Here is a 27,934-nt window from a genome sequence, read left to right on the forward strand (position 1 = left end):
CGCCCGGGGCAGGGCGCAGCCCCTCCGGCACAGGCCGCGGAGGCCCCAGCCCTTCCCGGGGCGCCCCCGCACCGGGGCCTGACCCCACACGGGCCCCGCTCAAGCCTCGCCCCAGGTGCGGTGCGGGGATGGGGCCGGGCTGCGCCCACACGCCGCGAGGGAGCGGGGCGGCCGCGGGGAGCCCCTCGGCCGGCGTCGCCCCACGGCCGCGCGGTGCTGGTGGCGCCCCGGGTATCCCGGCTGCCCGGGGCCTGTCCCTGTCCCCCCGTGTCCCCACCGCACTCTGTGTCACCGCGGCCACACGCCCCCCAGCAGGGCGCCCCCCAGCGGCCGCGCCCTCCCCGCGCCCCGCCATGGCCAGGCCCCTTTAAGGCGCGGGGCGGGCCTAGGGGCTGAGCTCTCGCGGGGCTTGGGAGCCGCGCTCTCGCGAGGCTGGGGCAGCGCGGTGATTGGCTGCAGGGGGTTGAATGTAAGATGGCGCCCAGGGAGCTGTGAGGGGAAAAGACTCGGGGCCGAGGCGGCGGCGGCGACAGGGCCGGGGTGAGGCGGGGCCGGGTCACGCCGCGGCGCAGCCGGGTCGGCGGGCCGGGGTAGTGCGCGGCGGCGGCGGGGCCGGGTGGGGCCTCCCTTGGGGCGCGGGAGGAGGAGGCGGCGGTTCCGGGGGCGGCGCGGGCCCGGCGGGGAGGGGGAGGGGGCGGCCCCGCCTGCCGCGCGCGCGCTTTCCCGGCCCGCGCGGGCGCGCCCCCCGCTCGTCCCCCCCCCCGCGCACCGGGCGCGTCCCCGCGCCCCCCCGCCCGGGCAGCGCGGCACCGGAAGGCGCGGCCTGCGCGCGGCCCTCGGCGGCCCGTCCTCCGGAGCCCCCGACATGGCTCCCGCCGGGGGGGCGGGGGAGGCGCTGTCACGGCGCCGCCTGCGGGCCCGGCCCGGCCGCCCCGCCGACAGACAAAGGCGGCGGGAGCGGCCGGGGCAGCGCCGGGTCCCCAGGGCGGGGAAAGCCCCGGGAGCTCCCTGTCCCCGCTCGGGCAGGGCAGAGCCTGAGCTGCAGCCGATGGTCTTGGGGCCTAAGTACGGAGCTTCGCCTCGTCTCGGCTGGGTGGCCGAGCGGTCCGCGGTGTTCCCGGCTGTCTCTCGGGGCAGCACCGGGAACACCCGCGGGGGTCGCGGGCGGGGGGGGCTCTGGATACGGTCACTGCTGCTGCTGCCTTGTTCTAAGTTCTGTCTGCCGTTAACTCCGGCGCTCCCCACCGTGCCGCGCCCGTCGCTGCACGGCGCTCTGTGACAGATGTGCTCACGGAGTCCTTCTCAGTACCACCAGCACCAGGGATGCGATGGTTAGAAATTGGGCATCTTGCAATTCCTCAGTAGGAGCTGCTAGCTGCGTGGATGATCATATCTTTGTTTCCTGATATTTTTTTTTTCTTAATGGAATACATATTAAAAATAAAATGACTTAATAAAGGAAGAGGAACTGGGGATGGAAAGGGCTTCTTTGTTCTGTCTTCTCCAGAACGTTACAAGTCTAAGAGCTCAGGACAAGAGCAGCAGAAATACATGCAACATGGTGACTGGTGAGTCCAGATTGTCCACATGCTGCAAGTTGTGTGTGTGTTTTCAGTAACCTCAGTCTAAGTTTTATCAACTAACCGTATGTGCTCATAATCTTCAAAAAATTTCTTGAACTTACTTCCTGAAAAAAAAAATGCAGTTTTGCTGCACAGAGAGGAGTTACCTTCCTTTATTGGAGAAACTTACTGCCTGGATGCTCTTTTTTATTTTAAAATGCAATAATAAAAACGTGCTGCTGAGATCCAGTGAGGGTGGGCATTTGCAGTTTCCAGTGTGTGTCTGTGGGATAAATGAAATGCACACATTAGTGTGTTTTAATAACTGACAGTCAAAGTGGTGACTGCAGTAGCAAGCTGTACGTGTTGCCCTGCAAAAGCCTGTTGAATGCACCCTAGAGCCTTGCAGAGGTTTTCTGTCATAAATTCAGGTTGGTTTCATTTTAATAAGTAAAATTTCTGGGGGTGCAGCTTTACATTTCTCTGGACCTGGTACCTCTACTGTTGCATAGGGTCTTATGCAGTTTTGGATGGTTCAGTGCTTCTGGTTAAATAATCCTGAGCAGCCTTAAAACTGATATGAATGACTCCAGGAGAGCCTGTAACTGCAGCTGTGGAGAAAACCCAGGGAAGATCTTGCTCCTCCTCTGAGGCAGAATCAGGTGCCTCGTGGCACGGCGGGGCTCTGGTCCATGCCTGGCATTTGGAATACTGCAGGGGCTAAGTTTAGTGGCTCTTAGTCTAGTAATTCCAAGAAAATGTAAAGGAAATTTTTCTTTCCATGATAGAAGAAAGGAAAGAGGTTTCTTCTGACAGCTTGTGAGAGGGGAAGATTTACTAGTACGGGAAGACTGTCCTAGTAGGCTCTTGATTTTGATGCTAACAGGAACTCATTGAAATGGACCAGCTGAACAGGATCAAGGATTTGTATTTAAGAAATTTGCTTTGTTCTGCTTCCTGGTGGTCAGAAGAGGTCGGTGGTGGTTTGGTGGTGGACCTCTGCTGCTTGTGCTTCTGGGTTTCTTGTGGCTTCTGGTCTCTTACGCGGGGAAATGATGTAGCTTGTGAAAGAAGGGTTGGGGTTTCAAAAGTAGAAGTGAGGACTAGCAGCTCCTGTTGGGAACAGCAGCCCTGCGGACCTCCCTACTCTCTCCTTTGACAAGATTAACAGATGATAGAGAGCTATTCCCTGAGTTGTTACATAATTATTAATTGTTACATAATTGTTAGAGTTGTTACAATGTTGTTACATAGTCGTTAATAAAAACCAATGCAGGAGCAGGAAGGGAGCACCTGGAAGAGGTGAGCACATCCAATTCAGCAGCAGCTGGCTGTCAAAGAGCATCTGTGGCACTTATGTCTGGGATCCTGCTGTCAAACAACATCTGTGGCATTCGTGTCTGGGGTCTCAGCATGGCATCCTTGAGGCTTGTGCTTCAGAAGAGTCTTCCCTCTCAAAGCTGTATCTGCTAGTGCACCTCAGGGTGAACATGGAAAATGATGATGCTGTTCTGAAAGCCTCACTGTACTACCGAAGTCAAATACTTGAAAGTAGAAGATTGGGACAAGTTAATTGCTCAAAATCTGTTTTCCAGCCTCAGAGTGTATAATGGAGCATCATGCAGTTAGATGCAAAACACATTTCAGTGTTCCTGCTGTAGGTCTTGTCTGAGTCCTGGGTCCCCATGGATGCATTAACATCATTGTCCTCCCCTGGTTTCACCCTGGACGAATGGTCACCTGGGAAGGGGGTGGTAATGTGTGCTGTAGAGGTGTAGGGTACTCCTGGGTGGCTCCTGGAGAAGTGAGTAGTCTTACCTGGTTCTATGACCCAGAGCTGGCTTGAAAATGTCAGATTGGTGTCTCTGAAAGAATGTTTTTTCTGTCCAGATGTAGTTCTACAGGAGCTTCTGTATGCTGATATTTGCAGAGCTGTTGGATTTGCGATGTGACCACCATTAACTGGTGTTTTTTACCAAACGTGCTGTGTATTTTAAGAATATCTTCCGTAGAAATCTCATACAGCAACAAAAGTGTCTTAAAGACTCCAGAAACCACAGATAGAACACAAGTTGCCTCATGTGTGTTCCCCTTACCTTTGATACTGTTTTTTTTTCTCCTGTGAGCCTGGTCCAATGCTCTAGCCATGAACCTCCATGTAAACAGAAACTGTGTGTTTGGACTGCTGTCACATAACAGTGAAGAGGAGTTAGCATTTGCTTCAGCTCTCCCAGGTTTTGGTGATAACTGGCACTGGATTTGTGCAGTGTGCTTGAGTGCCAGTGGAAGCCTAGAGTTAACTCCTGTTTTCACACAGGCAGCCTTTTGCAGTCTTATATTCAACCATAGCCCTGTCTCAGTTCTGCTTTATTAAATCGTCCTGAAAGGATACATAAAGCTGTGTTTTTGTACCTGTTCTCTTTAGTCCTACAGTCATAATGTACATAGTGATGTCTGTCTGTTTTTCCTCCTTTATGCAGCTTGATCTAGTAGTGCTGAATCACCTCTTCTAGTTCTGATCTTGTGTTGTTTCAGATCTTTTCACAACTGTCTCAGTATCTGGCGATGTTACAGCTCAAACGTATTTATGCTCTATCAAGGCTAATTAGCGCTTTAGAAACAACCAGTATACTCACTGCAAAAACAATTTGTGGGTTTAAACAAGATAAGTCAATAAGAGAAGAATGCTGTCAAGAGTATACCCTAGGGCTGTCTGATGTTTTCAGGTGGAGTCATCTTTGGTGGTGGTGGTTTTTTTTCTTTGCTTTCACTTCTGCCCTGATCATCTTAACTTCTTTTTCTGTCTTTCTTTTGTCTTCACACATGGCATGTTTCATGTTAACCTCTTCCTATATTAAAAGGAGATCAAGATCTGATGCTGCAGTTGCCTTTGTCATTTTCAGAGCTCTGCTTCTCTGTGTGTGTAGTTCCCACTTTGGGGAAATATCTCGATTCCAGCGCTCTCCTTTTGCTTGCTATGCTCAAATCGATGAGGCTGTCCTAGTCCTAATAGCAATGAGCTGAATGCTGCATCTGTTGCTCTTCTGTTGTGCTTCCCATTAGCTGCCTAGAATAGAACTGCACGGCCTGATAGAACACCCTGCTCAGTTTCCCACCTCTGCGGCTGCAAAGCAGGGCCGCAGGTATTGATTTCCGAGCCTCTCTTGCTAACAGTGCATGCTGCAAACAAATGGAATGTACGACTGGATTTGTCTGCTGCAGGACTTGCCTGGTCAGGGTGAAGTACAGAGCTGGGAGAGTTTACATGGCAGTGAACTCTGGGAGGAGGAGGAGGAGTCACACCTGGGTATTGTTCAGACTCTCCTGAGCTGCCAAGGGTTAATCTGAGAAATGTGTAGTAGCACAAGATGCCTCATAAAACTAAAGCATCTGTCTTGGGCATCTGGCTGTGCATGTCTGCCAGTTTTCATACAGTACTTGGTATGAGAGATTAGTTACTGGAGTTAAGAATATCCTTGCATCAAGGGAGTGCTGTAGTTAAGACTTTTACTTTCTCTTTCCTTAAGGAACCCTGAAGACCTTGCAATATGAATAATTCTCTGGAGAACACCATTTCCTTTGAAGAATACATCCGTGTGAAGGCGCGAACGATCCCCCAGCACAGGATGAAGGAGTTTCTAGACTCCCTTGCTTCCAAGGGGCCAGAAGCTCTCCAGGAGTTTCAGCAGACAGCCACCACCACAATGGTGTATCAGCAGGGTGGCAACTGCATTTACACGGACAGCACAGAGGTGGCTGGGTCTTTGCTTGAACTTGCTTGTCCTGTGACAACCAGTATCCAGCAACAAACTCAGCCAGAGCAGCAGATACAGGTTCAGCAACCCCAGCAAGTGCAGGTAAGCTTCTGAAATCATCTCTGAATGTATATATAACTCGCTAACTGATGGAGTAATGTTCAGAGCTGCTGTCTAACCTTAAGCCTCAGACAAGTATTTAAGAGGCAGGGCCAATTAACTTTATATAGAACTGCAATATTTCTCTTTCAGTTAAGGAATTTGGTAGTAAATTGGCTCTTGACTGTGCCTCCCTCGAGCCCTGCTGTAGGAGGAGCCGTGAACATAGCAATGGAGTGGTGTCACCTATTGGAGAAACGGTCGACAGTTCTGGCATGTGCACAACTCCTGCAGCCTTGTGCTCTGGAGCTGCTATAAATACCAGCCCCCTCTGACTGTATGATTGTTCAGGGTGCCTGTGGGATGGAGCTTGCCTTAAGGATTTTTTATTTTTCTTAATGAAATCAATAATCTTTTAATAGTTTTACTTGAACATTCTAAACGTTGTTGTTCTTGAACAGGTTTTTAAGTAAGGGAGAAGTGCAAGAGAATCAACTTTAGGATATGGACCAGGGGAAGATACATTTCAGGAAAGGAATTCTAAAGAATGCATATGCATCAAGGTAGATTAGCTGTTTGCACAGTGGAAGGAGTGGTCTTTTTTGTTGTTGTTTTTCTTTTTAAAAGTAGATATTACATTAGATATTTTATTAGGTTTAAAGTAAATAAATCCAGTATCAGGAAAGAAGCAAACCAATTTTATAACTTAGGAAACTGCTTTTGTCCTCAGATATATTTTGTGATTTGAAGAGTTCATAGGTGGCAGGGCATTTACTAAGGTTTTTCTATGATATGTCTCCTAACAGCTGAACTCCTGCTAAAGCTGTAATTGTGATACACTTGAGATTCAAATCTTTCTGATTTCTGTTGCAGAATGTAAAGCTGTGAGCTCTTTTTTTTCTTTAATTTATGATAAGTAAGGGTATAGAGTCACAAATGACTGAAAATAAGGCACTGTGTGCTTGCTGCAGTGCAGCAGATTTGTGCCAACAGATCACTTGCATGTTTTTATCCTACAGCCTAGACAAACTTACCTCCTTCACTGGTAACTCGTCTCCAGTTACTCTCTATTGAGTAAATGAATGCTTAACTGGGACTTCTGTAACCTGTTGCCCTACAGTAACTTGTGTTGAAAGGCTTTTGAAGAAGAAAAACCTGAAGTCTTTCAGGCATGACTTGGATCTCTGCATGAGGTTATTAAAACTGATTGAGAGTGGGTTTGGTTTTGCCAGCTAGTATGTTCTCTGGAAGAGGTTTTGTTTTTTAGTGGAAGAACTAGGATGGTTGGCTTTTGAGTGCCTCAGCCTTGAAGGTGTGTAAAGCCCCCAAAACCAGTTGTAGAAGTAAAAAGGAATATTTTTCCTTTTTTCCCCCCACCTCTCATTTTTTTCCTCTTGTTGCTTCCTCTCAGAACTACCCAGTGTTCAGGCTTGACCCTTGCAAGTCTTTTAATAAGAGAGATAGAGAGGGAGGTCATATATCATATGCTCTGGAGAAAAATAACCTGGCCTTCTTGTAAATAAACATAGAGTTACTGCCAGAGACCAGTTCCTGATTTTTCAGCTGAATGACCTGCACCCTGGATGTGAAAAGGTTCTCATGAAAATCAAGATTTCAGCAACTTTCCTAAAGAATGTTATCTACTCTCTTCTTGTTTTTGATGTATCTCTGCTTTTACATACCTGCTTTCCCATCTGAACAGATCATCATTACTATTTGTATTGCCTACCCTGCTGCTCACTCTAGGTGGTACATTTGGTACTAGATGTGGCTGCAGCTTTTGTGTATCAGCAGTGCAGCTGAACTCTGCTGTATTTGAGTGGCTAGCTCAGAATTATCTGAGTTTTTCTGCAATAATAGGGTGAAGAACAATTTCTTTACCCTTTTGCAAGAGTGTTTTTCTGTCTTTCAGGATTTCTTATTGAGACATAATTTATGTTAAACCTGTGATTTAGCGTTCACTTATCTCCGCACTGTCACTGTGGCAGCAGTGGCGGAGCACATCCTGTGGATAAAGCTGGATTTGCTGTGACTCTGGGGAGTGACAGTGTTCCACCATTGCAGTGCACCCAGCCCAGCTGGCTCCCTGTGCTGAAATACTGCTTGTGTTGTATTGTGATGAATTGTGGTCATCTGCCGAAGCTTCTTAGCTTTTGATTAAACTTGTCATCCTGGTACTTGACTTGGTAATCTGTTTAGTTCTTGCTAATCCAATTGCAAATCAGTGGAGGACCCTTTGAGTGACACTGGCAGTGTGACAGTGCTGCCAAAGGTGACTAACAGTATCACCAGTCAGATGACCTCACGGTTGCAAGTGGTGATGATGATCTTACGATCACAGAAACAGACAGTGCTCAGGTTTCATCCTGGATTTTACTTGCTATGAACAACTAGAGACAGAGTGTGACTGCTTGCTGCTTTTATTTATTCTGGTAAAATAAACTTTCTCTTTGAATTTGTCACCTTAAGGTTTTCTTGCTTGAAAGGTTCAACAAAGTCTTATCAAATGTTTATTTTACAGGATGAGTGGATGCAACTGTTGAGTTATGTACTCTGGTCATTGCTACATTTCAAGTGTCCTGGAGCTCCTTCTATACCCAGTATCACAGGGGTGCCATAAGTTACCTTAAGAAGGAGTTTAGTGTGTCAAGTTGTCTTACCTTGTTGTGCATCAGGGAGTGGTGGGGAAGATTTGTGTTTTGCTCCAGTCAAGTAAGAGTTTTATCAGCTCTGCTTTTGGTGAGATTGTTCCTTGTTGGTCCCGTGCGTTGAGGCCATTGAACTGATGATGCCAGTGAGGTGTTCAGTGCTGGATTGCTTCCCAAATATGGTACTTTTGCAGAGGTCAGTGAACCTCCTCTGCCTCTTACACAAGAAGCTTTAACTGAAAGAATTTCAGAGGACAAAAAGTGTCTTTGCTTGTGGTGTGGTAACCTTACTGTGGAGAAGATCCTCAGTTTCAGCTTTTTATGAACAGTCTGATTTTAGGTGGCAAGATTTTCTTGGGGAGGGCTTGAGAGGAAGTTGCTATATATTGAGCAGGATTAGGGAGCAGAATGGGGAATGGTTAAATACCTGTGTAAAATATCTTTCAGTTAATACTTGTGCCTTTCTAATTCCTCAGTTCCTCATGTGTTTACTGTTCAGTCTATGCTGTGACTTCAGACCTTTATAGGAGGCTAGACATTGTTAATGACACAAGGCAGGGAAAGATGCCCTTAAATAGCTTAGAAAAAAGTCTTATCTCTGGCTCTGCACAGAATGCATCTTTCCTTTGCTTCTGATGGATGTACCTTCCTCCTGCCTCTGTACTGGTTTTGAAATCTGGCTTGGAGGTAAAGTTCCTATTTGCTTAACGTTTGAAAAATGTGCCAGTATGATTTTATTGTAGCAGCAGGTATTAATTAGCTTTTACTAGGGCTGAATGGGACACTTCAAAGAGTGATTATAGTCAAGAGTGGTGTTTTGAGGTAGCATCTACTTGTATATGGAAGTTGGCCTCTGTTGGAGAGGTAAGCTGTTTTTCCATGGTTCATGTGTTTTAACCGTCTTAGACCTAAATCTCTCCCCAGTGTGCAGCTTGACAGCGTAATCTTGATATTGTAACTATTTAAACACACCCAAGGCCTAATTTAGCTGATGGAATTCTCTCTCTGATGTTGATGAATGAGCAGAGGAAAAACCTGGAGTGAGAGTCAGTCTGGCAGTTGTTCTGAAATCTGACTTGTACCTTTCCCGTAGACCTTGTTTACTTCGATAGCAAAGGACTTCCTGTAAAGTAGTTAAATAACAAGTTCTGACGTTTCCTGCTACTGCACTGATCAGTCTCTTCACTTACTCTTCACTTACACTTTCCCTATGTTTTGTACTTGCATGTTCACTTTCTGGTGTAACTCTAGAAGGACCTCTTTGTTACAGTGTTAGTTTTTAGTGCTGGATTTGCTTTAGTTTAGGATTATTGTTGAGGGAACTGTATTTTAAATCTTCTGTCCTTAAATTGGGCTAAAACCCCTGAGATTATTCTTCTCATACTCTTGCTAACTTTTGCCCAAGTATTTGACTTTGTGTGGAAAGTTTGAGATGTACCTATATTACTTCTGGGGGTATTTGGATCCTACTTCCTGCAACAAGTTGGCCCTTCTTACCTTTTGTAGGTCTGGAGCCTGTCATTTGGGGTTCCCTCCAGCTGAAACTAAGCTGTAAGGTGCAGTCTTACCTTTTGGTGATGTCAAACTTGGCTGGTGGGCAAAACTAGAACTAAGTTTGAAATAGTCTCCTGGAAGGTATAGTGTGGACATGTCAGTACATCTCCAGTCTTGCTCTGGAGATCTGCTCTGGGTGTGCACTACTGCTTGCTGTTTGAATACAGCTTCAAAACCCAAGATCTCTCTGGGGAAAGATGCATTTAAGGGCCTGTCAGGTGCTCTATGACAAGCTACATATCAAAAAATCCATGCAGGAAAGAGTTGCCATGTGTGTTCATTTAGAGTTAGGTTTTAGGAAATATTTGACAATCCAGTCAGTCTGCAGATGAAATAATTAATAAGCAAAGAAAATCTCAATTGTTTCAGAACTGCAGTTCTGAAATAACTGTGTCTGATTCCTTTTTGGGCAGAGAATCCACACAAGGCAGACATGTTATGGCTCCTACTTGAAAGTTTGTCTATCAACCATTAGGAAAAAAGTTTTGGCAACTAGGCTTCAGACGTTCTCATGGTCCTGGGGTTACTTATTTACTCTTTGCATGTGCTCAGTTCAGGCCAGAATATGTTTTTGGGCTTGATGTGACAGAATATTTCCTTTAAGGGCATTTAGTTCTGCCCTCCTGTTACGATACAGGGTTGATTTCTGACACTTTTGATTTTCTAGGCAGCTAGTACTTGATCCAGCTTCCAACTACTTTATGATGGAAAGGCTTTTCTCTGTGTCATGGTAGCCTGCTGGGAGGTGATTGTCATGCTGTTGGATCCAGACCTTTGGCAATAAATAGTATTTCAGTTCTGGTAACTTGGCATGTTCCTGCCTTGCACCAGTAACCCAGGAATTGCCAGCATAACGTATTTTTGTTTTAATATTCAGCATAAAGTGAAGATTTAAAACCCTTCCTGTTGGTCTTGGCCTGTAAATTTAAAACATTCCCCTTTGTACAGAGTCTTTAATAAAGTCATCTGCTGCTGTTGAGTGTAATTCTTTGTCTAACTTGCTATCTGAGGAAAAAAAGGATAGTGAGGTCAGTATAAGAAGCCTCTGGTCTCAGACCAGGTTAAAGCCTGTAAATCTGAACTGAATGCTTGTAGCAGTCCTGGATACAACCTACTTGAAAAGAGGGATGAATCTACTGCAAGATACAGTTGTTAAAGATGGATGTGTAATTTACAGAGAATGAATAATGTGTAGTAGGTAGAGCTCCAATATCCTTTTAAGTAGGACCACTCTCTAGTCAGAAGCATGATGCCTGCAGTTTGGAACATGGAGAGTTTCAAGTGATTCTGGAATTTGACTTCATATTGTTTGGGTCTGGACTCATTCTTTGGGTGTTAACAATAAGAGTGGACTCTAAAGCAGTAGCAAGACATCCCTTTTGTAGGAGTTAGGATTTAATCCTGGAGGAGTTTCAAAGGGCCTCAGGGCGTGACTGCTCAACTGTTCAAAGTGGTCGAAGTTGTTGCTGACTTTCCAACACTGTAGGCTCAGGCTCTGAAATGGTTCAAAGCTGTGCCAGGGAAGGTTTAGAGTGGATGTTTGTAAGTGTTTCTTTACCACGAGAGTGGTCAAACACTGGAACAGGCTTCTGAGAGGTGGTTGGTGCCCCAAGGCTGTTGTTACTTAAGGGGCAATTAGGTAGTGCTGTGAATGACATGCTGTAGCTTGTGGTCAGGCAGTTGGGCTAGATGGTCAATGGAGGTCCCCTCAAACTGAAACAGTTTGTTTACAAGAGCAGAAGGGAGCAAATGCTGTCTTGTTCCATTTGTTCTTAGACCGTGCCTCTTGCTGACAGTGCCTCTTTCTTTAACCAATTCTGTCACCTTTCTAATTGCGCTTATGTGATAAAATTGTTTCAGCACGGGAGTAGACTTTGAATTCTTACTGCTAGCAAAAAAAGTCTTTTTTTTAATATATGTTACAGCACTCACAAGAACTGTAATGTAAAATTCTGTGTGAAAAGAAGGTGGGGATGCTTTTAAGGTGCTCTCAGTCAACCTGTTCAAATTCTGAAAACACTACAGGAATACAGGGCAAATGACACGTTTACCTCTTAACATCATTTTGAATCCTAACAGATAAAGCAAATGTTTCTTGTGTGAAGCCGAAAATATCAGTGCAATAAAACATGTAATTTATTCAATCTTTGGCCTTTGCCTTGCAGGTGATCTTTTGACCAAGGACTTAAATAGTAAGGACCATATTAGTAATTCTTAAAGTGAAATATTTTAGAGAATTCTTGCCTTATAGGAGTGTGATTGCAACTGGCTTTCTTAAACTGAACCCTTACCGTGTTTGGGCCTATTTGCCCAAGGCAGTACTCACACTCCAGGGCAGAATGATACCAGTTAGAACTGAGGAAACATCCCATAGGTGAGTTCATCTTTTTCAGTTGACTGTGTGATCAAATCCCTCATTGATGCAGCTTTTTAAACTGTCATGCTGGCATAAGGTCACATGCTTCTTGTTACCTTGCAGGAAATGACTGTAGAGTCACCACGTCATCTGGATTAGTGTATTGCACAGAGTTCCCAGAAGGAACTATACCCTATTCTTCCTGGAAATAAATTAATTCTTAACAGGAGGTGACTTATAAATCTGGCCTGCCAGTGGGGCGTTTTGCTACCCCAGTTTTTTTCCTTAGCAACTCTTAATTGGCTGTAGATGTGCCCTTAACATTTTTCAAGACTTCTTAACAGCGATGCTGGGATGTGAGATTTTGTGCACAGCAGGCCTGCATTATAGTTCTTTTTGGTGTTGTCAGGCTGGCCAGTGTGCTGTCTCTGTGCAAATGCTGCATTAGTCTGCCTGGCTCCAGGAAGTGAGGTAGAAAAAGGTGAGAAAACTGTGAGTAGGAGGACGTAGTCTTGCAACTAAATAAGTCTGTGTTGGCTCCAGAAAGAGGTGTTGAGTAATTAATTCCCTCCCTTAAGGTAAAGTTTTAATGAAGCCTGGAGAAACAGATGGTCATGAGTACCTGGGATATCACTTCTAGGACGAGGAAAATGTAACAACTTGTCTGTGTAAATGTGAGGAAAAGTGGAGAAGTATCTGAACAAGGGATGTGAAGTTATTAAGACCTGAAATTTGTGCTGGGGACTACTTTTGCCTGCTGCTAGGTGTTGTGAGAGACCTTGGACAAATGAGCATTAATGTGAGACAGTGTGTATTTTTTTCTCTCTAAAATAAAAGAAACTGGTTTAGGATTGAGTCAACAGATTTTGCATGAGCTAGAAGATACAACTGAGTAGTTTGGACAATAAATGGTATTAAATGGAATAAGTAAATAATGAAAAAGGTAGGTCTTAATTATCATTGCCAAAGAAATTCTTCTAGAGTTTAAAAAACATGCTGCAGCATAGGCTGTTGCATGACAAAGATTGAGGTTGAACTTGCCACTTTCTGTGTTGACACCTGCTTGAGCAGTGTTACTATTTATGATTGGTTTCAAAGTAATATTCCTGTACTTCATGAGGAAAGGGCCAAGTGCTGGTTTCGACTTACCCATATTTCTTATTGCCTGTCACCAGCAGGTGGTCCTGTGCCCATCTTGGGACTGGGGTGGGCAGCAGTAAAGCAATCTTTAGAGCATGGTAAGAATAAGGCAAGCTCCTGTGATTATAATGTGAATGACCTTAAAGTCTCACTGTTGCAAGACCTGTGCTAAAGTAACATTTTAGCAATTCAAATAGCTTTGAAGACTCTTGAATGCCAAGGATGGAATCTGTTGGCTTGAGCCCATAGAGTTTTGAGGGTGGAGATGCAGTTCATGTGCTGTTTTTTCTGTGCTGTGAGTCATGTGCAATGCTGAGCAAACACATCTACTGTATCACTGTTATCAACCAGGCACTTCTAGAATAACTTCATTTCATTTTTCTGAAATCTTTACTAATGGACTAATACATGGAATCAAAAGTGAGCATAAAAGACCTGGAGCATAGATCCTGAGTGACAGACCGTCTCTGATGAATCCCTGACGTTTGCTGGTCTCTAACTGGTGGCTTGGTGTCGTTGCAGGTTCAGGTCCAGGTCCAGCAGTCACCGCAGCAGGTCTCCGCCCAGCAGCTCTCTCCACAGCTCTCTGTCCATCAGGCTTCAGAGCAGCCAATACAGGTCCAAGTGCAGATCCAAGGCCAGGCACAGCAGCAGGCATCCCAGACAATACAGAGCCAGTCTCTTCAGAGCCCCAGCCCATCGCAGCTGCAGGCAGCTCAGATCCAAGTGCAACATGTGCAGACTGCCCAGCAGATCCAGGCTGCGGAGCTACAGGAGGAGCACATACAACACCAGCAGATCCAGGCCCAGCTTGTGGCAGGACAGGCCATTACTGGTGGCCAGCAGATCCAGATCCAGACAGTCGGGGCACTGTCACCCCCACCTTCTCAACAAGGCTCCCCACGAGAGGGAGAGAGGCGGATCAGCTCTGCGAGCGTCCTCCAGCCAGTGAAGAAACGTAAAGTGGATATGCCTATTACTGTATCGTACGCTATTTCAGGGCAGCCGGTTGCCACAGTGCTGGCCATTCCTCAGGGCCAGCAGCAAAGTTATGTCTCTTTAAGGCCAGACTTGTTAACAGTGGACAGTGCCCACCTGTACAGTGCCACTGGGACCATTACTAGCCCCACTGGAGAGACGTGGACCATCCCTGTTTACTCTGCTCAGCCACGTGGTGACCTTCAGCAGCAAAACATAACCCACATTGCCATCCCTCAGGAGGCCTACAATGCCGTCCACGTCAGTGGCTCGCCCACAACGCTGGCTACAGTGAAGCTGGAAGATGACAAGGATAAAATGGTGGGAAGTACTTCAGTAGTGAAGAACTCTCATGAGGAAGTGGTGCAAACTCTTGCTAATTCGATCTTTCCAGCGCAGTTTATGAATGGCAACATCCACATTCCAGTGGCAGTGCAGGCTGTGGCAGGGACATACCAGAATACAGCACAGACAGTGCACATATGGGACCCACAGCAGCAACAGCAGCAGCCCACACCCCAAGAGCAGGGGCAGCAGCAGCAGCTACAAGTCACTTGCTCAGTAAGTTAAAACTGCCTCTTGGTCTCAGTTTGTGATTAACAACTTACAAATGGTGTGGAGAGGGAGCATGCCAACAGACAGCTGGTGTCTGGGAAGCAGAAGTGCATCTGTCCCAGAAGCCTGAATGTGACACAAGGCACTTGACTCCTGATGGGTGTAAGAATTCCATGTGATAATGTTGGTACATAGTTATAGGATTCAGAACTTTCCAAAAGAAAGTACAGTCTTAGTGTTAAAAATTAATAGATACATACTGATTGCCAGACTCTTCATAGCAGATATTCTAAGATCTGCAGTATTTTCCTGAGCTGTTCCAGGGGTTGCAGTGGACAGACAGGGATAATTGCAGCCAAATAAGGTGTGCTAATATATACTGGTCAGTATCTGTTATTTGTGTTATGTTGCACATGGAGTCCACAGCCCATCCCATGCCCAGGTGAAGTATTGAAATCTGACTAGTTGTGAGCAAACTTCCTGGATCAAGTGTACTTTAGGGTACGTAAAGTATTTAAAATAAAATACCCTAAATACATAGGCAATTCCAGGAGGGAATGTGCTCTCTCTTTAGGGGGGCAATAAAGCTACTAGAGGTGAACATCACACTTTTGGGAGTCGACCCTCTCAAATCTGTGAAACTGAGAAGGATTTTGACCGCCCCATGCTGTCCTCTGGCGTTGTGCTTCTAGGGCATCTGGGCAAGTTGCAGCAATTTTGCGCTATTTGTGGAAAATAGAAGTTTGTTAAAAAGCATCTGCCAGTTCAGCAGGTTTACATCAACCTGTGTCCAGCCTTCACAGTGGACAAGGTGTCTGTGAGGTCAGGGCAGAAGACTGTCCCTTGAACTGGGCTGGTGGAGGGAGTTGGTTCTGGGAAGCTTTCGGCTCTCTGGAGTGTAATGTGGCAGCGCTCTGGAGGAGAGCAGAGGCTCAGTCCTGGCTCCTGCAAAGACAAGGTGTCAGGTCACCCTTGGACTCTTGAAGGCAGAGAGAGGCTTTGCTTCACAACTTAGTTGCCATCTGCCTTAATCAAAGCTGGGCCTTTCCAGTCAGTCTCTCTGCAGCTCTGCTACATGCTGCAGCTGCAGGGGCTGATAAGCAAAAAGCTAGTAAGAGTTGATGCAGAGAATAAAAAAACCAACCAGGGGCAGTTCCAGTCTGAGACTCTTGCATACTTTGCCTCTTAAGCTGTTGGTTTTTTATAGTAAGTAAGATACAAGTACTAAAAGTCTCTGCCATTTTCACATTGCTGTGGTCTCTGGTACTATCAGAGCAACTCTCACTAATATTGATACTTAGCAGTATCAAAGGAAAAAATGCTTTTTGGAGTAGCTCTTAGGAAGGAAGAAGCAAGACTGTTTTGATACAAGGATTACTATTTCTGTAACATTCAGGGTGCCAGTGAGTTTGACTAAGGTCTGTAAAGCTGTTGATTGAGGTAGCTATGAGATTCTGTGGTGTGGAATTGAAAACGTGTAATGAAGAATGCAGAGTGAGTGCAGCTGAAGGGCTTTCTGCAGGTTTTAGATTGGTGCTATTGGTTGCCTGACAAATAAGTTTCAGTTTGAGATTGAAATTCTTGGTGACCTAAGGTCCCGCTGCAAAGTAAATTTCCAAAGAGTCTGGAGATGCCTTAGGTCTGTAATCAGTCATGCAGTCACTCTTCACACAATAGTAGCTAGTTCCCATTAGTAGTATTTGGTATTTTGAGAACTTTGCATTGAAACCGAATTGATGTTTTGATGCTTTCTAGTCTTACTGCTTTATACCTTTTACAAGTGAATTAATCTTATTCATCACTGATGATAAGAGCAGAGTGTATTTATTCTGTGTGCCTGTTATGTACTGCTTAAAGAAGAGAGTCTGGATAGGGAGGGATGCCAGTGGTGTATGGCATGTGATTGTACCCAGGACCTTCCTCAGGGCAGTCCAGGTGTTGAGCAGCAGAGGTGAAGCTGGTGGTACCTTTCTGTTCAGGGGCTGGTGGTCGCTGTGGGCTGCTCTTGCAGTGAGATGGACTTCAGTGGTGATTCAGAGTGACAAGTGAGCTGAAGATAGAGCTGTCTGTTCAAACTGAAAGAGTTTTTGGAATGTGGAATATTTTTCTGTGAGCAGCAGTTCAGGTTGGACAGCAAAAGCTGCATTCCTTGAATTAATTTCTTGTTGGGAATGTTGCAGAAGGTTGATATCCTGGGGCTACAGGTATTGTGGGATTCCTGTGGGTTTTGTCCAGCTGTTGCATATTAAAGTGTATATGTAACCTGAAGTGTTTTCTTTCATAGGCTCAAACTGTTCAGGTTGCTGAAGTTGAACCACAGCCACAGCCCCAGACTTCACCTGAACTTCTACTTCCAAACTCTCTGAAGCCAGAAGAAGGTCTTGAAGTGTGGAAAAGTTGGGCACAGACCAAGAACGCAGAGCTGGAAAAAGAAGCCCAAAATAGACTAGCACCTATTGGAAGTAAGTGGTGTGACAACATGGTCTTTGTTTCCTTTCAAGTAGGATTAGGAATGACTAAAATGTTAGGTGTTTACTACTTTGGAAAGCTCTTTTGTTTAATCAGTGGTTATTCCTAAATATAAATTTTAATTTACTCTGCAGTACTAATTATTGTGTATTCCCACTGCCATAGGAGATGTATTAGCTCTGTGCTGAGCCCCCTTGAACACCTGGGCTGATAGCAGTAGAAAAAGGCACTGGATGACTATGGTGCATGGACAAACTGTCTGCCCAAGGTGGTAGAAAAGTCATGGAGTTGCTGTTTTTCTGTTGCTGCAGGGCAGCATTTCACTGGGGACATGGTAAAAGAAGATGATAGTCATGCATTTGGTCGGGCAGAGGATCTTTGTGTCAGACTCCTGCCTGTTTTATCTTTTAGTATTTGACAGCCTAAGATCTGATTTATTTCAACTTGCTTTACTGTAGTGGGAGAATGAGGTAGTACTGGACCTGCCAGATAGAATAGATATGTGGGAAATCTTTCCTGAAGTGTTAGAAAATAATATGGCTTTATGACTTAAATAATATAGCTTTGTTTTGTTTCTCCAGGGCGTCAGCTGCTGAGGTTCCAGGAAGATCTCATCTCTTCAGCTGTGGCTGAGCTGAATTATGGTCTGTGTTTAATGACACGAGAAGCTCGGAATGGTGATGGTGAACCCTATGATCCAGATGTGCTCTACTATATCTTCCTGTGTATTCAGAAGGTAGGGTGGGACAGCTCTACGTGCTGCAGAACTGTCCATGTTGTCAGCCTGTGTAGGGGGACTCCTGGTTATAAGAATAGAGACACTGGCTTCTCTTAAGCTTCCCAACAATTTTATATGAAAAAAGTCTCTTTGCTTAAAAAAACCTTGAAAACATCAGATGACTTGGCTTTCTTACGCTAGTGCTTTTGTCTGTGAGTTGTTTGTGAATAACTCAGTTCAGTATCACAGTGAAAATCATAAATCCATTTAGCTTATTTTGGTGGGGGGAGAAGGGTCGGATGATGTTTGAAGAAGTTGTCAGTGTCAAGACTTAAATCTAGTTGAAGCTTTAACAGGCAAAACCCTAGTTTTATGTGCTATGGGAAGTATGAGCTTTCTGTAAGATCTGCAGGAATAGAGCTAAACTTGGACAGGGAAATTGAGCATCCTTGTTGTTAACCTGAAAAAGTAGCGTCCAGTAGTCATGTGAAATAACTTGAAGTGAGTACACCGGAACTAAAAGGTGAAATCCGATCAGCTTTACTTTTGTAAGATGGGTTTTCCTTTTTCTGTCTTGGTGTTCCCATTGTAGTAATGGAAATTACCCAGTATGAGCCTCAGTGCAAGAGTTCTCACTCCTCAAGTAAACTGTATTAGTCTTCAGTGCTATGCCATAAAATGCTCGACTGAAGATGTGGGCCCTTAGGATGAGGTCTGGTCTGAGGAACACACTTCTCCCACTGTACTGGCCTGTGTTGTGACTCTCTTACAGTATCTCTTTGAAAATGGCCGAGTCGATGACATCTTCTCAGATCTCTACTATATTCGGTTCACTGAATGGCTGCATGAAGTTCTTAAGGACATACAGCCCCGTGTTTCACCTCTTGGTAAGGGCTATAGTTCAAGAACTTTAAAACTTTCCAGAGCTTGGAATGTTTAAACTGAACCTACAGCATGAGTGTAGTCTGAATAGCAACCCTTTTGAAGTATGTAACATCCCTAGGCTAGCTAATGCTGGTCAGGGAGAAAAATGTGTTTGCAGTGAATTGCTGGGGTTACTGCAGTTGTCAGGCTCAAATCCTGACTGTCACTGAGCATTATTTGTCTGTCACTTGTCACCAATCAGAAGGCACATTGTGGGGACTTTGTAGTGTCATGGGATTGGCTTACTTGGCAGCCAGCTGATCCTTGATTTGAATCAGGTTTCCTTATCTGACGTGGTAATACATCCTGCCTATAATATGTATTGTTTCTTTTGGAGATAATACAGCACTGTCATTGTGCCATGTAGCCAGATGGATACTGTCTGTAGGACTATCTGAGTGTCAAAGGAAAAAAATGTGATTGAAAATGAGTGATTAAAGCCTCCAGTGCTGCAATCAGTTGTAGCTTAACCTCAGGTTTAGGAGATCATGGCAGCAGGGATGGGGGGAGCAGTTCCAGAAGAGACAGATTTTGACAGAGAACTGTATGAGAACTAGATAAGAATTGCATTTTCACAGCATGGAAACCTGGTTTCTCATTGCTTCCATTCCCTTTGATATATTTGGACATCAGTGCAGAAGTTACTGCTTATCTTCAGAAAAGTAGCTGACATTACTTAGGCTAGGTGGCTAAGTAGCACCATGAGTTTTTGGAATCCTTTTGTTTTCAGTCTGCCTGTTTGATCAGTACTTTGACATTCCACAAGCCCCGGAGTTCATACTGCTTTCTCTTTTTCTGTTTATCTGTGTATTTGGAGTTTAGTATTTTTCTTCTACACAAAAGGGAGAAAAAAACCTGAGAATCAAAGGATTACTTAGGTGTCCAAGCACATCACTTGGCACTGTGTGCTGACTGAAGCTGTGCACAGGGCCAAGAACTGATTTGTTACACTGGTCTTCCTACTCTGGCATATTATTGGATTAAGAGCATCTGCATTGGAGTCAAGCCCATAGTTAAAAGCTGTTTAAGTGCATATTCTTTTCTCTATGGGCTGGGATGTGTAGGCATGTTGCACGAGCATACTCTCCACAACTAGAGGTTGATGGATATGTACAAGTGTTTCCTAACTGTACCTGCTATTTAAAAAGTTATTTGCAGAGCACTGAATCTTGACATTAGTGAGAATCTCCTCTTCCTCCTTCTGTTAAGATTTATATGCTCTCTAGTAGTTACAGACTGTAAAACGCTCCTGTGTTCATGTTGTGTCTGTCCCCTGGCATGATGCTGACTTCTGATATTGCAGGTTACATCCTCTCCAGTCATGTAACAGAAGAGATGCTGTGGGAGTGCAAGCAGCTTGGAGCTCACTCTCCTTCCACCCTGCTCACTACACTGATGTTTTTCAATACAAAGTAAGTACTCAGGTCTTAGGGAATCTTGGGCAATAAAAGAACTTCAGGTACCTTAACAGGATTGGTGTGAAACTGCTGCACTCTGTAGGGCAAACCCATGAGATTTTGCATGGTTGCACACAGAGCCCACTTGTAGCTTCATCAGACAAAGTGAGCTAGCAGAGGGCAGACTGAACCTGTGACTTTTGTATGCTTTGCACTGGAACAGTCCTTAGCCCAGTGGTTGCTTTGAGCTTCAGCCTGCTCATGATGACTAAAGATAACTACCTTGCTGTTGTGACTGTCCCTTGCTTGCCTCTGAATGTCCTGTGTTCTGTTGTTGCTGCTCAGATACTTCCTGTTGAAAACAGTAGACCAGCACATGAAGCTGGCGTTCTCCAAGGTGCTGAGGCAGACCAAGAAGAATCCTTCTAATCCCAAGGATAAAAGCACGAGTATCCGCTATATGAAGGCTCCAGGCATGCACCAGACAGGACAGAAAGGTAGTGTCTAGGAGGTTTCTGTGGGAATATTTTACTTACTTGGGCTTGAAGAAGTGGATGAACCTGGAGATGTTTGCAGGTAGGGAATCCAAGGCCCTGCCAGTTACCTGTAGCCTGGCAGTATGTATTTTCCATGCATTCTATCCAAGAGAGGATAGTACCTTCTAATCATAACCCTGGGGACATGCCTTGCCTGAGACATGTGGGACTCATCAAGAACTAAGGATAATTTTTTTGTTACTTTTGGTTTTGTTTTTTTGAATGGGCAAAGAGGCTATTGGGTGTAAGTGCTTATGAAGAGATGGAGAAAATTCTTTGGGAGGGCTTCTCATACCTTGATTCATGTGAACTCATACAGAATTCCTATGTAAGTACAATCTATCCCCTTAAAAGCACAGGATGCAGGTGAGGCTTTGCAGTCTCAGTAGTGAGATTTCCCTCATTTTGCACACTGGTAGAGGAGAAATGGAAAGAAGGATATGGATGGGTTGTGATCTTCAATAGCCTTAGGATGAAGCAAGCTCTGCATAATGCTTTAAGCACTTACAGCCAGGTGCCTCTGCCCTGGAACAGCCATATGTCTCTTGCCAGCTCTTGTACGGTGACAAGGTGCTGCAGTGTTGAGGCTCTATAGTACTGCTCAGTGTGCTGTGCTTACACAGAGTGTCTGACAGGCTTCTGGGGGGCTGGTTTGTAGTTACAGATGACATGTATGCAGAGCAGACCGAGAATCCAGAGAACCCCCTGAGGTGTCCGATAAAGCTGTATGACTTCTACCTCTTCAAATGGTGAGAGCTCTTGTCTGTGTGTATGCTGCTTGTCTTCTGTGGCTGGGGAGCTGCACCCTGTGCCTGGCATAGTTTTCAGCACTGTGTGATAGTGCTGGCACAATTTCTATATTTCCATAAATTTACTTAAATGGAGAGGGGTGTTGATGTGGGAGAGTGGGATTAACTCTGATGGGCATGTAAATTGAATTTTTGGGGTACTTAAGAGACAAATCCTGATTTGTGAACTGGCTGCTCTTAACCTTGGACATTTGCTGTGTTGGGATGAACTTGTTCTTCTGCTTGTGAGTTGCTAGTCATCTGGAAGCATCCACTACTGAAGATAGGATTAGGATCCTATTCAAACCAGCTTCTGAACAAAAATGAGGACTTGCTATGGAGATTGGAGGGTGCCTCAGAGGACTATCTCTAAATTATGATGGTTCTGAAATTTAATATGATGGTTCATCTGCACAGATGGATCTCCAAGTAGCCTGAATGTAAATATACCCCATCCTTTCTTCACTCTGAAAGACTCTTAAAGCCATGTGTGTGTTATGCTTACCAGTGTGAAATAAAAACTACTTTCTTGTAGTCCTCACCATGGCTTTTTAACCTTGGCATGTCCTAAAACTTTAGGATGAATGTTTCCCCTAGGTGTATCTCTACTTTCGTGTGTTGTCAGCCAGATGTTCACTGTCAGGATTTGTGAAGCCTGGGGTGAGGACAATGGTGGTGTCTCTCTTCCAGGACATTTTGTTAGTCTGGTTATTTTTGATCTTCCTCACGCAGCCCCCAGAGTGTGAAAGGCCGGAATGACACATTTTACTTGACACCGGAGCCAGTGGTGGCCCCCAACAGCCCTATCTGGTATTCCATCCAGCCGATCAGCAGAGAGCAGATGGAGCAGATGCTCACCCGGATCCTGGTGATACGAGAGATTCAGGAAGCTCTTGCCGTGGCTAATGCCAGCACCATGCACTAAGGCATCCTTCGTGGCTCAGTTGGGGTGGGGCCAGGTGATGGGGGAGGGACAAGCAAAGAGAAATTGTACAGACTTTTACACTAAAGGAGATGCCTAAGTTTTTGGTTTTTTATTGGTGTAGTTATGAAGCCCTTTTAGGCTTCTTCTCTTTAAAAGAATCTAAAGGAAAACCTACCCATTGTGTATCCTACCCAACACACCAAACTGTTGGAACCATTGGAGGCTGCATATCCCCTGCGAGCTGGGAGCTGTGGAAAGCTGCTGGTTGACTCTGGGTTTTTTTTTTATGATGTAGAAAACATGAACTACAGGATTGGCCTGGTTGGCTGGGGCCTCTGTCTCCTTGGAGCACGTGCAGCCTAGAGGGCACAGAATGATGGATGGACCTGCTCAGCCAGTGGAGGAGAGGCAGGCATCTTCTTTTCTTGTGCTTGGACATTAATTTGCTGTTATCTTGGAAGAAAGAGGAGAGAGTGAACTGCAATTATGATTTATACAAAAAAACAAACCAACAATTTCTATTCAGACCTTTAAGTGACATTTTTAGATGTTAAAAGTACAAACTTTACCACACTCTTCTTTTTTGGCCTAACATTGAGGCCTTAAACCTTGAGGCTTCTGTGCCTGATGGAATTCTTGTAACATACACTTGTGTATCATATAAAGATACCACCCTGTTTCTCTTATGTATTCTTACTCTAGTTGTTTATTAAGAATGACGAGCACGTCTTTTCAACATGCCATTGAACAATGTGTCTTTATTTGGGGAAGAGTGAGCTGTGAGGGTGGGGGGGGTCATTATACAAAGATCAGTATGCAAACTGGTTGTTTTCATCCCTGTTCATACTTTCCAGCTCAACTCTGCTGGATTTCTTTCACCCCTCCAATTTATTAAGGTAGAAGGGCATACACTTCTCTTGAAGGACCTGAATGTCTGCTTGCTGATGGAAACTCAGTGCCAGGCTAGGAACATGGGATTTGTTAGACCAGATCAGACTGTCCTAATGTTCTGTGGCTTTACCCCTAGGCAAATCCCCCTCTCTCCACCTTTTCAAATGCATCACAACAATGACATGATGGAGGGGTAGTGGAGGGAAAAGGCCTTCCAGGAGCAGCACATGCTTACTCCTACCGTTTAACAGCCTTTTCACAGTTTTTCAACACAGCTGTGTAGCTTTTGGCATCGTTCATGATCATAATCCCAGGCACTGTAGCCTTGCCTTGCTGCATCTTAAATGGTTGCTGTATTTTATATGATTAACAAATAGTCTGCTTTTTTGAAGCCAGCAGGTAGCCAACTCTGCTTGAAATGGAAGATCACTTGCCAGGCTTGTTACTTGTGCCACCAGCTTCTTGGATGCAGAGAAATTACTCTGCTTTTTGAACTTGTCTTCCCTGCTTCTCCACCACATGTCCCTTCCCTGTTCCAAAACACACAGATAAATACTTAAATATATATTACAATAAAAGAACTTAAACTTGTGTACAGGCAAGCAACTTTCCTGAAGCCTCTGTTGTCCAGCACCTATCTGTACTGAGAAGGAAGGTCTGCCCTCTCTGTTGGTTGTGCAGAGTGTAAATTGATGAGAGTAGCCAATGTTCCCCGTCTTTGTGCTTGTGAACAGTGTTGAGGTGTGCAGCTTAGAGAGACTTCCCGAGCCCCTAACGCTTCATATTGATATTGGTGTTCCTGAGGAAGCAGATGTGCTTGACATAGCTGTCAGTATGAGCAGTTTGTTCCTTCTACAGAACTCTGTGCTCAAGTAAGTGCGTGCAGAGAGGTGAAGTAGCAATGCACGGTTGTTTTGTTTTAGCTCAGTATCTGCCCTCAGAACTAGGCCAGAGGAAAACAGCTTAGTAGGATCAGTACCCAGATCCCGGTGGGTAAGCTGGGAAGATGGTGCCTAGGGTGGGAATAGTGCTGGCAGCAGGTACTGTGACCTGTTTGTCTGCTGGGAGTCAGCAGGTGCCTCCTCGTAGGGTGATTCTTGGAATCACCAGTACTGCTTCAGCTGTCAGAAGCCTCTAATCCTTTCACCATATCCTAGTGACTGGCATGTCCATCTTTGGCCCTGTTTTGAGGACATGGTTGGGACAAGCTCCCACTGTTCCAAGCAGTTGCATGTGCCTGCTGCACAGGGTGTGCCCAACAGGTATGCACAGAATGGCATTCCCTTTCTTTTGGGCAGTTTGTCCCATCATCAGAGCAGAGTTCGAAAGCCTGTTGCCTTGGCTGTCTCCATCAGAAATACAGTGGATGTTAAACACACTGTACCAGTTGCTTTACTGGGCAGCCTTGAGAACCACCTCTTAACACTAAAAATTGACAGAAGCTGCAATACCTGACAGAACTTTAGGGCAGTTGCAGGCTGAGGACAAACAGTAACTTCAGCTGAGCTTTCTGGGGAAACAAAATTCCATGTTACCTTAAAATTCTAGATTGTGCACTTTCCTTACTTCTCTTGATTGCAAGATGATCTCAAGTCTTTGTAGGGGGAAGAGTTCTCCTTGGAGGATACTGGTTAAGAACACAGAAACTAGGCACTATGGTGAGCTGTGGAGATCTCCTGATGATTGGTTTTGTCCTGATGGACTGGAGTGTTTCCATTCCTTTCTCATTGTCTGCATGTACATAGGAGAGGTTCTGCTGATGCAGAAGTGGACTGCTGCACTGTTCTGTACTGTCTCATCAGAATGTCCACTGTGTTAACTTCATTCCCTATTTTTAGAGACAATCGATATACTGTGACTAAGGGGTTATTTTCCTGGATCTGACTTCTAGTCTGTCTCTCTGGAGCTAGTTTAAAAGGTACAGTATTTCTAGAATATAAATACTATGTTCTTTGATAATGAAGAACATGATCTGCTCCCTTGTAGGGGCTCGTAGGAAGACGTGCACAGAGTAGCACAGAAGAGTGCTGTGGTTTAGGATTGCTGTCCGCATTCTGGGAAATGTTCCCAGTCAAACATGTAAAATAGCTTTTTAACACTTTCCTATAACCAGCTTGACTGCTGCTTAAAGGGCATTCCCCCTTGGCTCTGAGAGTGCCAAACTGCTTGTACTGCTCTTGTATGCGTGTATATATTGACAGGAACTCTCTGTGCCCTATGCCTTGTATGAGACAGGCTGAAAATGCATCGATCTCTAAATAAATAGAGCTGAGAAGTCAAGCTAGAGACCGTGTGTTGTTGATTTTGAACTGTGCCCATCTTGTCACTGTGTTATGAAAGGAACTATAGAAAGCAGAGACTGACTGACTTGTAAAGAACCTCACATTCTGACATGAGACTCATGTATTGTCCAAGCTCTTGACATTTAACAGTGTTGCTTTCTTTAGGAAACTTGTAGCCTCTTACACATGTCCACAGCAACATTAGATTTTCATTTCCTTTCAAGAGGTCAAGCATTTCCTCTTAAGTGGTGCTGGCTGAAGCAGTGGAGAGCAGACTAGAGAGTGGTTCTTCACTCCTGTCTTGAGCAGTGTGTAAAGGGAATGTTCTAAGAACTTCATAGGGCTCTCATCTGTTGGCTGCCTCACCCCTAGAGGTCTGGACTTCAGAGGGGTCACAAGGTCTGAAGTAGTTCCAGAACTGTTCTGCCTTGGACAATACAAAAAGACTTAATCTGATCTCTAAATAAGAATCCTCTTCTGCACTGTTGCTGCTAGGGCAGAAATTAAGACAGTCTTGTTCTCAGCTGCATCAGGGCTACTGTCTGCCTTGGCATACATAGAAGGGATGAGGCCTCAAATATTCCTATGCTGTGATAAGAGCAGATCCAGAAATGGTAGAAAAGAGCCCCTTGAGTGTACAGGGGTGGAGGACTGCTGGTACTGTAGTTGCTCATCCTCTTGCTGGACTGAGTGCTGCTGGACATTGCATGGCTGTGCAGCTGTCCAGCCAAACCACATTCTTACACAAATTTAATACTGACTGACTTGGAATTAGTGCTTGGACTCCTAAATCACTGTTGAAGTGGGATATCAACTGTCTTCCACCCTATACAGGGCTTTTCTCCCCATCTTATTGCTGGACTGCTCCTCTCAAACATTACAGGGAATGCACCTTATCCTGATGATTCAGCCTCTTCTGTTTCATTGGTGCCAATGCTTAGGAAAGAGCCCTTCTCAGCTTATACCTCTTCTTACCTTAAGGAACATCTCAATTCTTCCAGAAGTCTTGCTGACATGCTGCCCCCAGATCTCTGAAGTGATTGCTGTGTCCCTGTTTGTCGCTTTCATTTGCTGCGTGGCTGAAGCTCTGCTCTTAGCACTGCAGTCACGTTCCCTGTAACCTTGTGCATGGCAGCCACGTTTGCCTGCTTCTCCTTTCTCGTTGGAGCTCATCAGAACAGGAAGGCAGATTAAACCCACTTACAGCAGCAATAAACCATGTCTAGAACTCGAGGGAACTGCAGGAGAGAATGAGGCAGAGGGGATGTCTCAAAAAGGCAGGGTCCAGTTGCAGCCAAAACCTTGCTTGATAATGAGTGTGCAGCCTATATGCAAAATACATCTTGTCTGTCCCTCCTGTGTTGACCCAGGTCTAAACAGCACATGTGATTGGCATCCTGCAAAGTGACCTTCAGAACTCTCCAGTAGCTTTGCCCCGTGAGTAACTCACACTACAAATCATTTTAAAGAGATGCACTCAACTATTTTTTTAATTTAATTTTACTCTTATATTCTCTGCTCTTTGTAATCTGCTTGGAAATAAAATGTTTTTCCCTGCAGCCTTTGTTGTAGTCTGTTTGAGAACCATTAAACTTTGTCTGATGTTTCTGTTGGAACAGAAGCCAACATGCCTGTTTATTGCTGTGTCCGTGCCATAGCACAACAGCTCAGATCCGTGCGTGCCTCCCAGGTAGGCTCAGCAAACCTTTGTTAGCCCGTTCTTTTTTAAAATAAGGGTAGAGAGACCTGTCACACTGATCCTGGTCCAGCATGATGCCTCCTGTTCTGCTGATCCTGTGACAGGTAATGCTGACTTGAGAGTGCATGTCCTTGGTAAGGCAGTGTTTCCGATCTCTTCACGTGTCCTACAGAGTAACACGAGTAACGCATTTCTTGAAGCTGCTTTCTGATCTTTGAACAAGGAATTAACTTTCTGCAGCAGGCACGAGAGCACTGTTCTTTAGTCCCTGAACTGGTCAGTGTTAGACAGAGCCCTGCCTTGGACAGCGTGTTATGGGGAGCAGGTGAGAAGGGCTGTGGTTGTCTCGTGTTCCTGGTGCTCTGAGGCTGGATCTGGAATGTCACAACAAGTAAACCAAGAGGAGGAAGTTGTTCTGTAACTGTCCTGTTCAGTACAAGAACTTTTCCTGATGCTCAAATGGAACTGCAAGGATGGGAACATCTCATCCTGGAATAAGCCAACTGCTATGTCCTGTAAGGCTCCTCTGAGGCAGATCTGTGTTTGTGCCTGTTCCATTCCTCCAGGCACAGTCCTGCTACTGCTCTTCTCCAAAATCCTCCCTCCAGCCCCAGTCTGTGGCACAGACCTGAAGGTGCTACACCCCCATCCCCAGTGT

The 27,934-nt window shown here is 45.2% G+C and overlaps 1 protein-coding gene across 2 annotated transcripts; it reads left to right on the forward strand.

The window, feature by feature from the left end:
* The first annotated feature begins 441 nt into the window (after nucleotides 1-441).
* Nucleotides 442-27,126, forward strand: QRICH1 (glutamine rich 1). Of its 2 annotated transcripts, XM_083869736.1 has the most exons (11): nucleotides 442-540; nucleotides 1,508-1,568; nucleotides 5,090-5,419; nucleotides 13,637-14,653; nucleotides 16,932-17,109; nucleotides 17,698-17,852; nucleotides 18,607-18,721; nucleotides 20,062-20,170; nucleotides 20,501-20,652; nucleotides 21,350-21,440; nucleotides 22,212-27,126. In XM_083869736.1, exons 3-11 carry the CDS (start codon nucleotides 5,111-5,113, stop codon nucleotides 22,402-22,404), a joined length of 2,319 nt encoding a protein of 772 aa, XP_083725862.1. In that variant the 5' UTR covers nucleotides 442-540; nucleotides 1,508-1,568; nucleotides 5,090-5,110; the 3' UTR covers nucleotides 22,405-27,126. The 2 variants fall into 2 exon arrangements, with proteins under 2 accessions (XP_083725862.1, XP_083725863.1); XM_083869737.1 differs by lacking the exon at nucleotides 1,508-1,568.
* The last annotated feature ends 808 nt before the right edge of the window (nucleotides 27,127-27,934 follow it).

This window comes from Zosterops lateralis, assembly GCF_965231275.1.
Source record: "Zosterops lateralis genome assembly, chromosome: 11".
NCBI lineage: Eukaryota > Metazoa > Chordata > Aves > Passeriformes > Zosteropidae > Zosterops > Zosterops lateralis.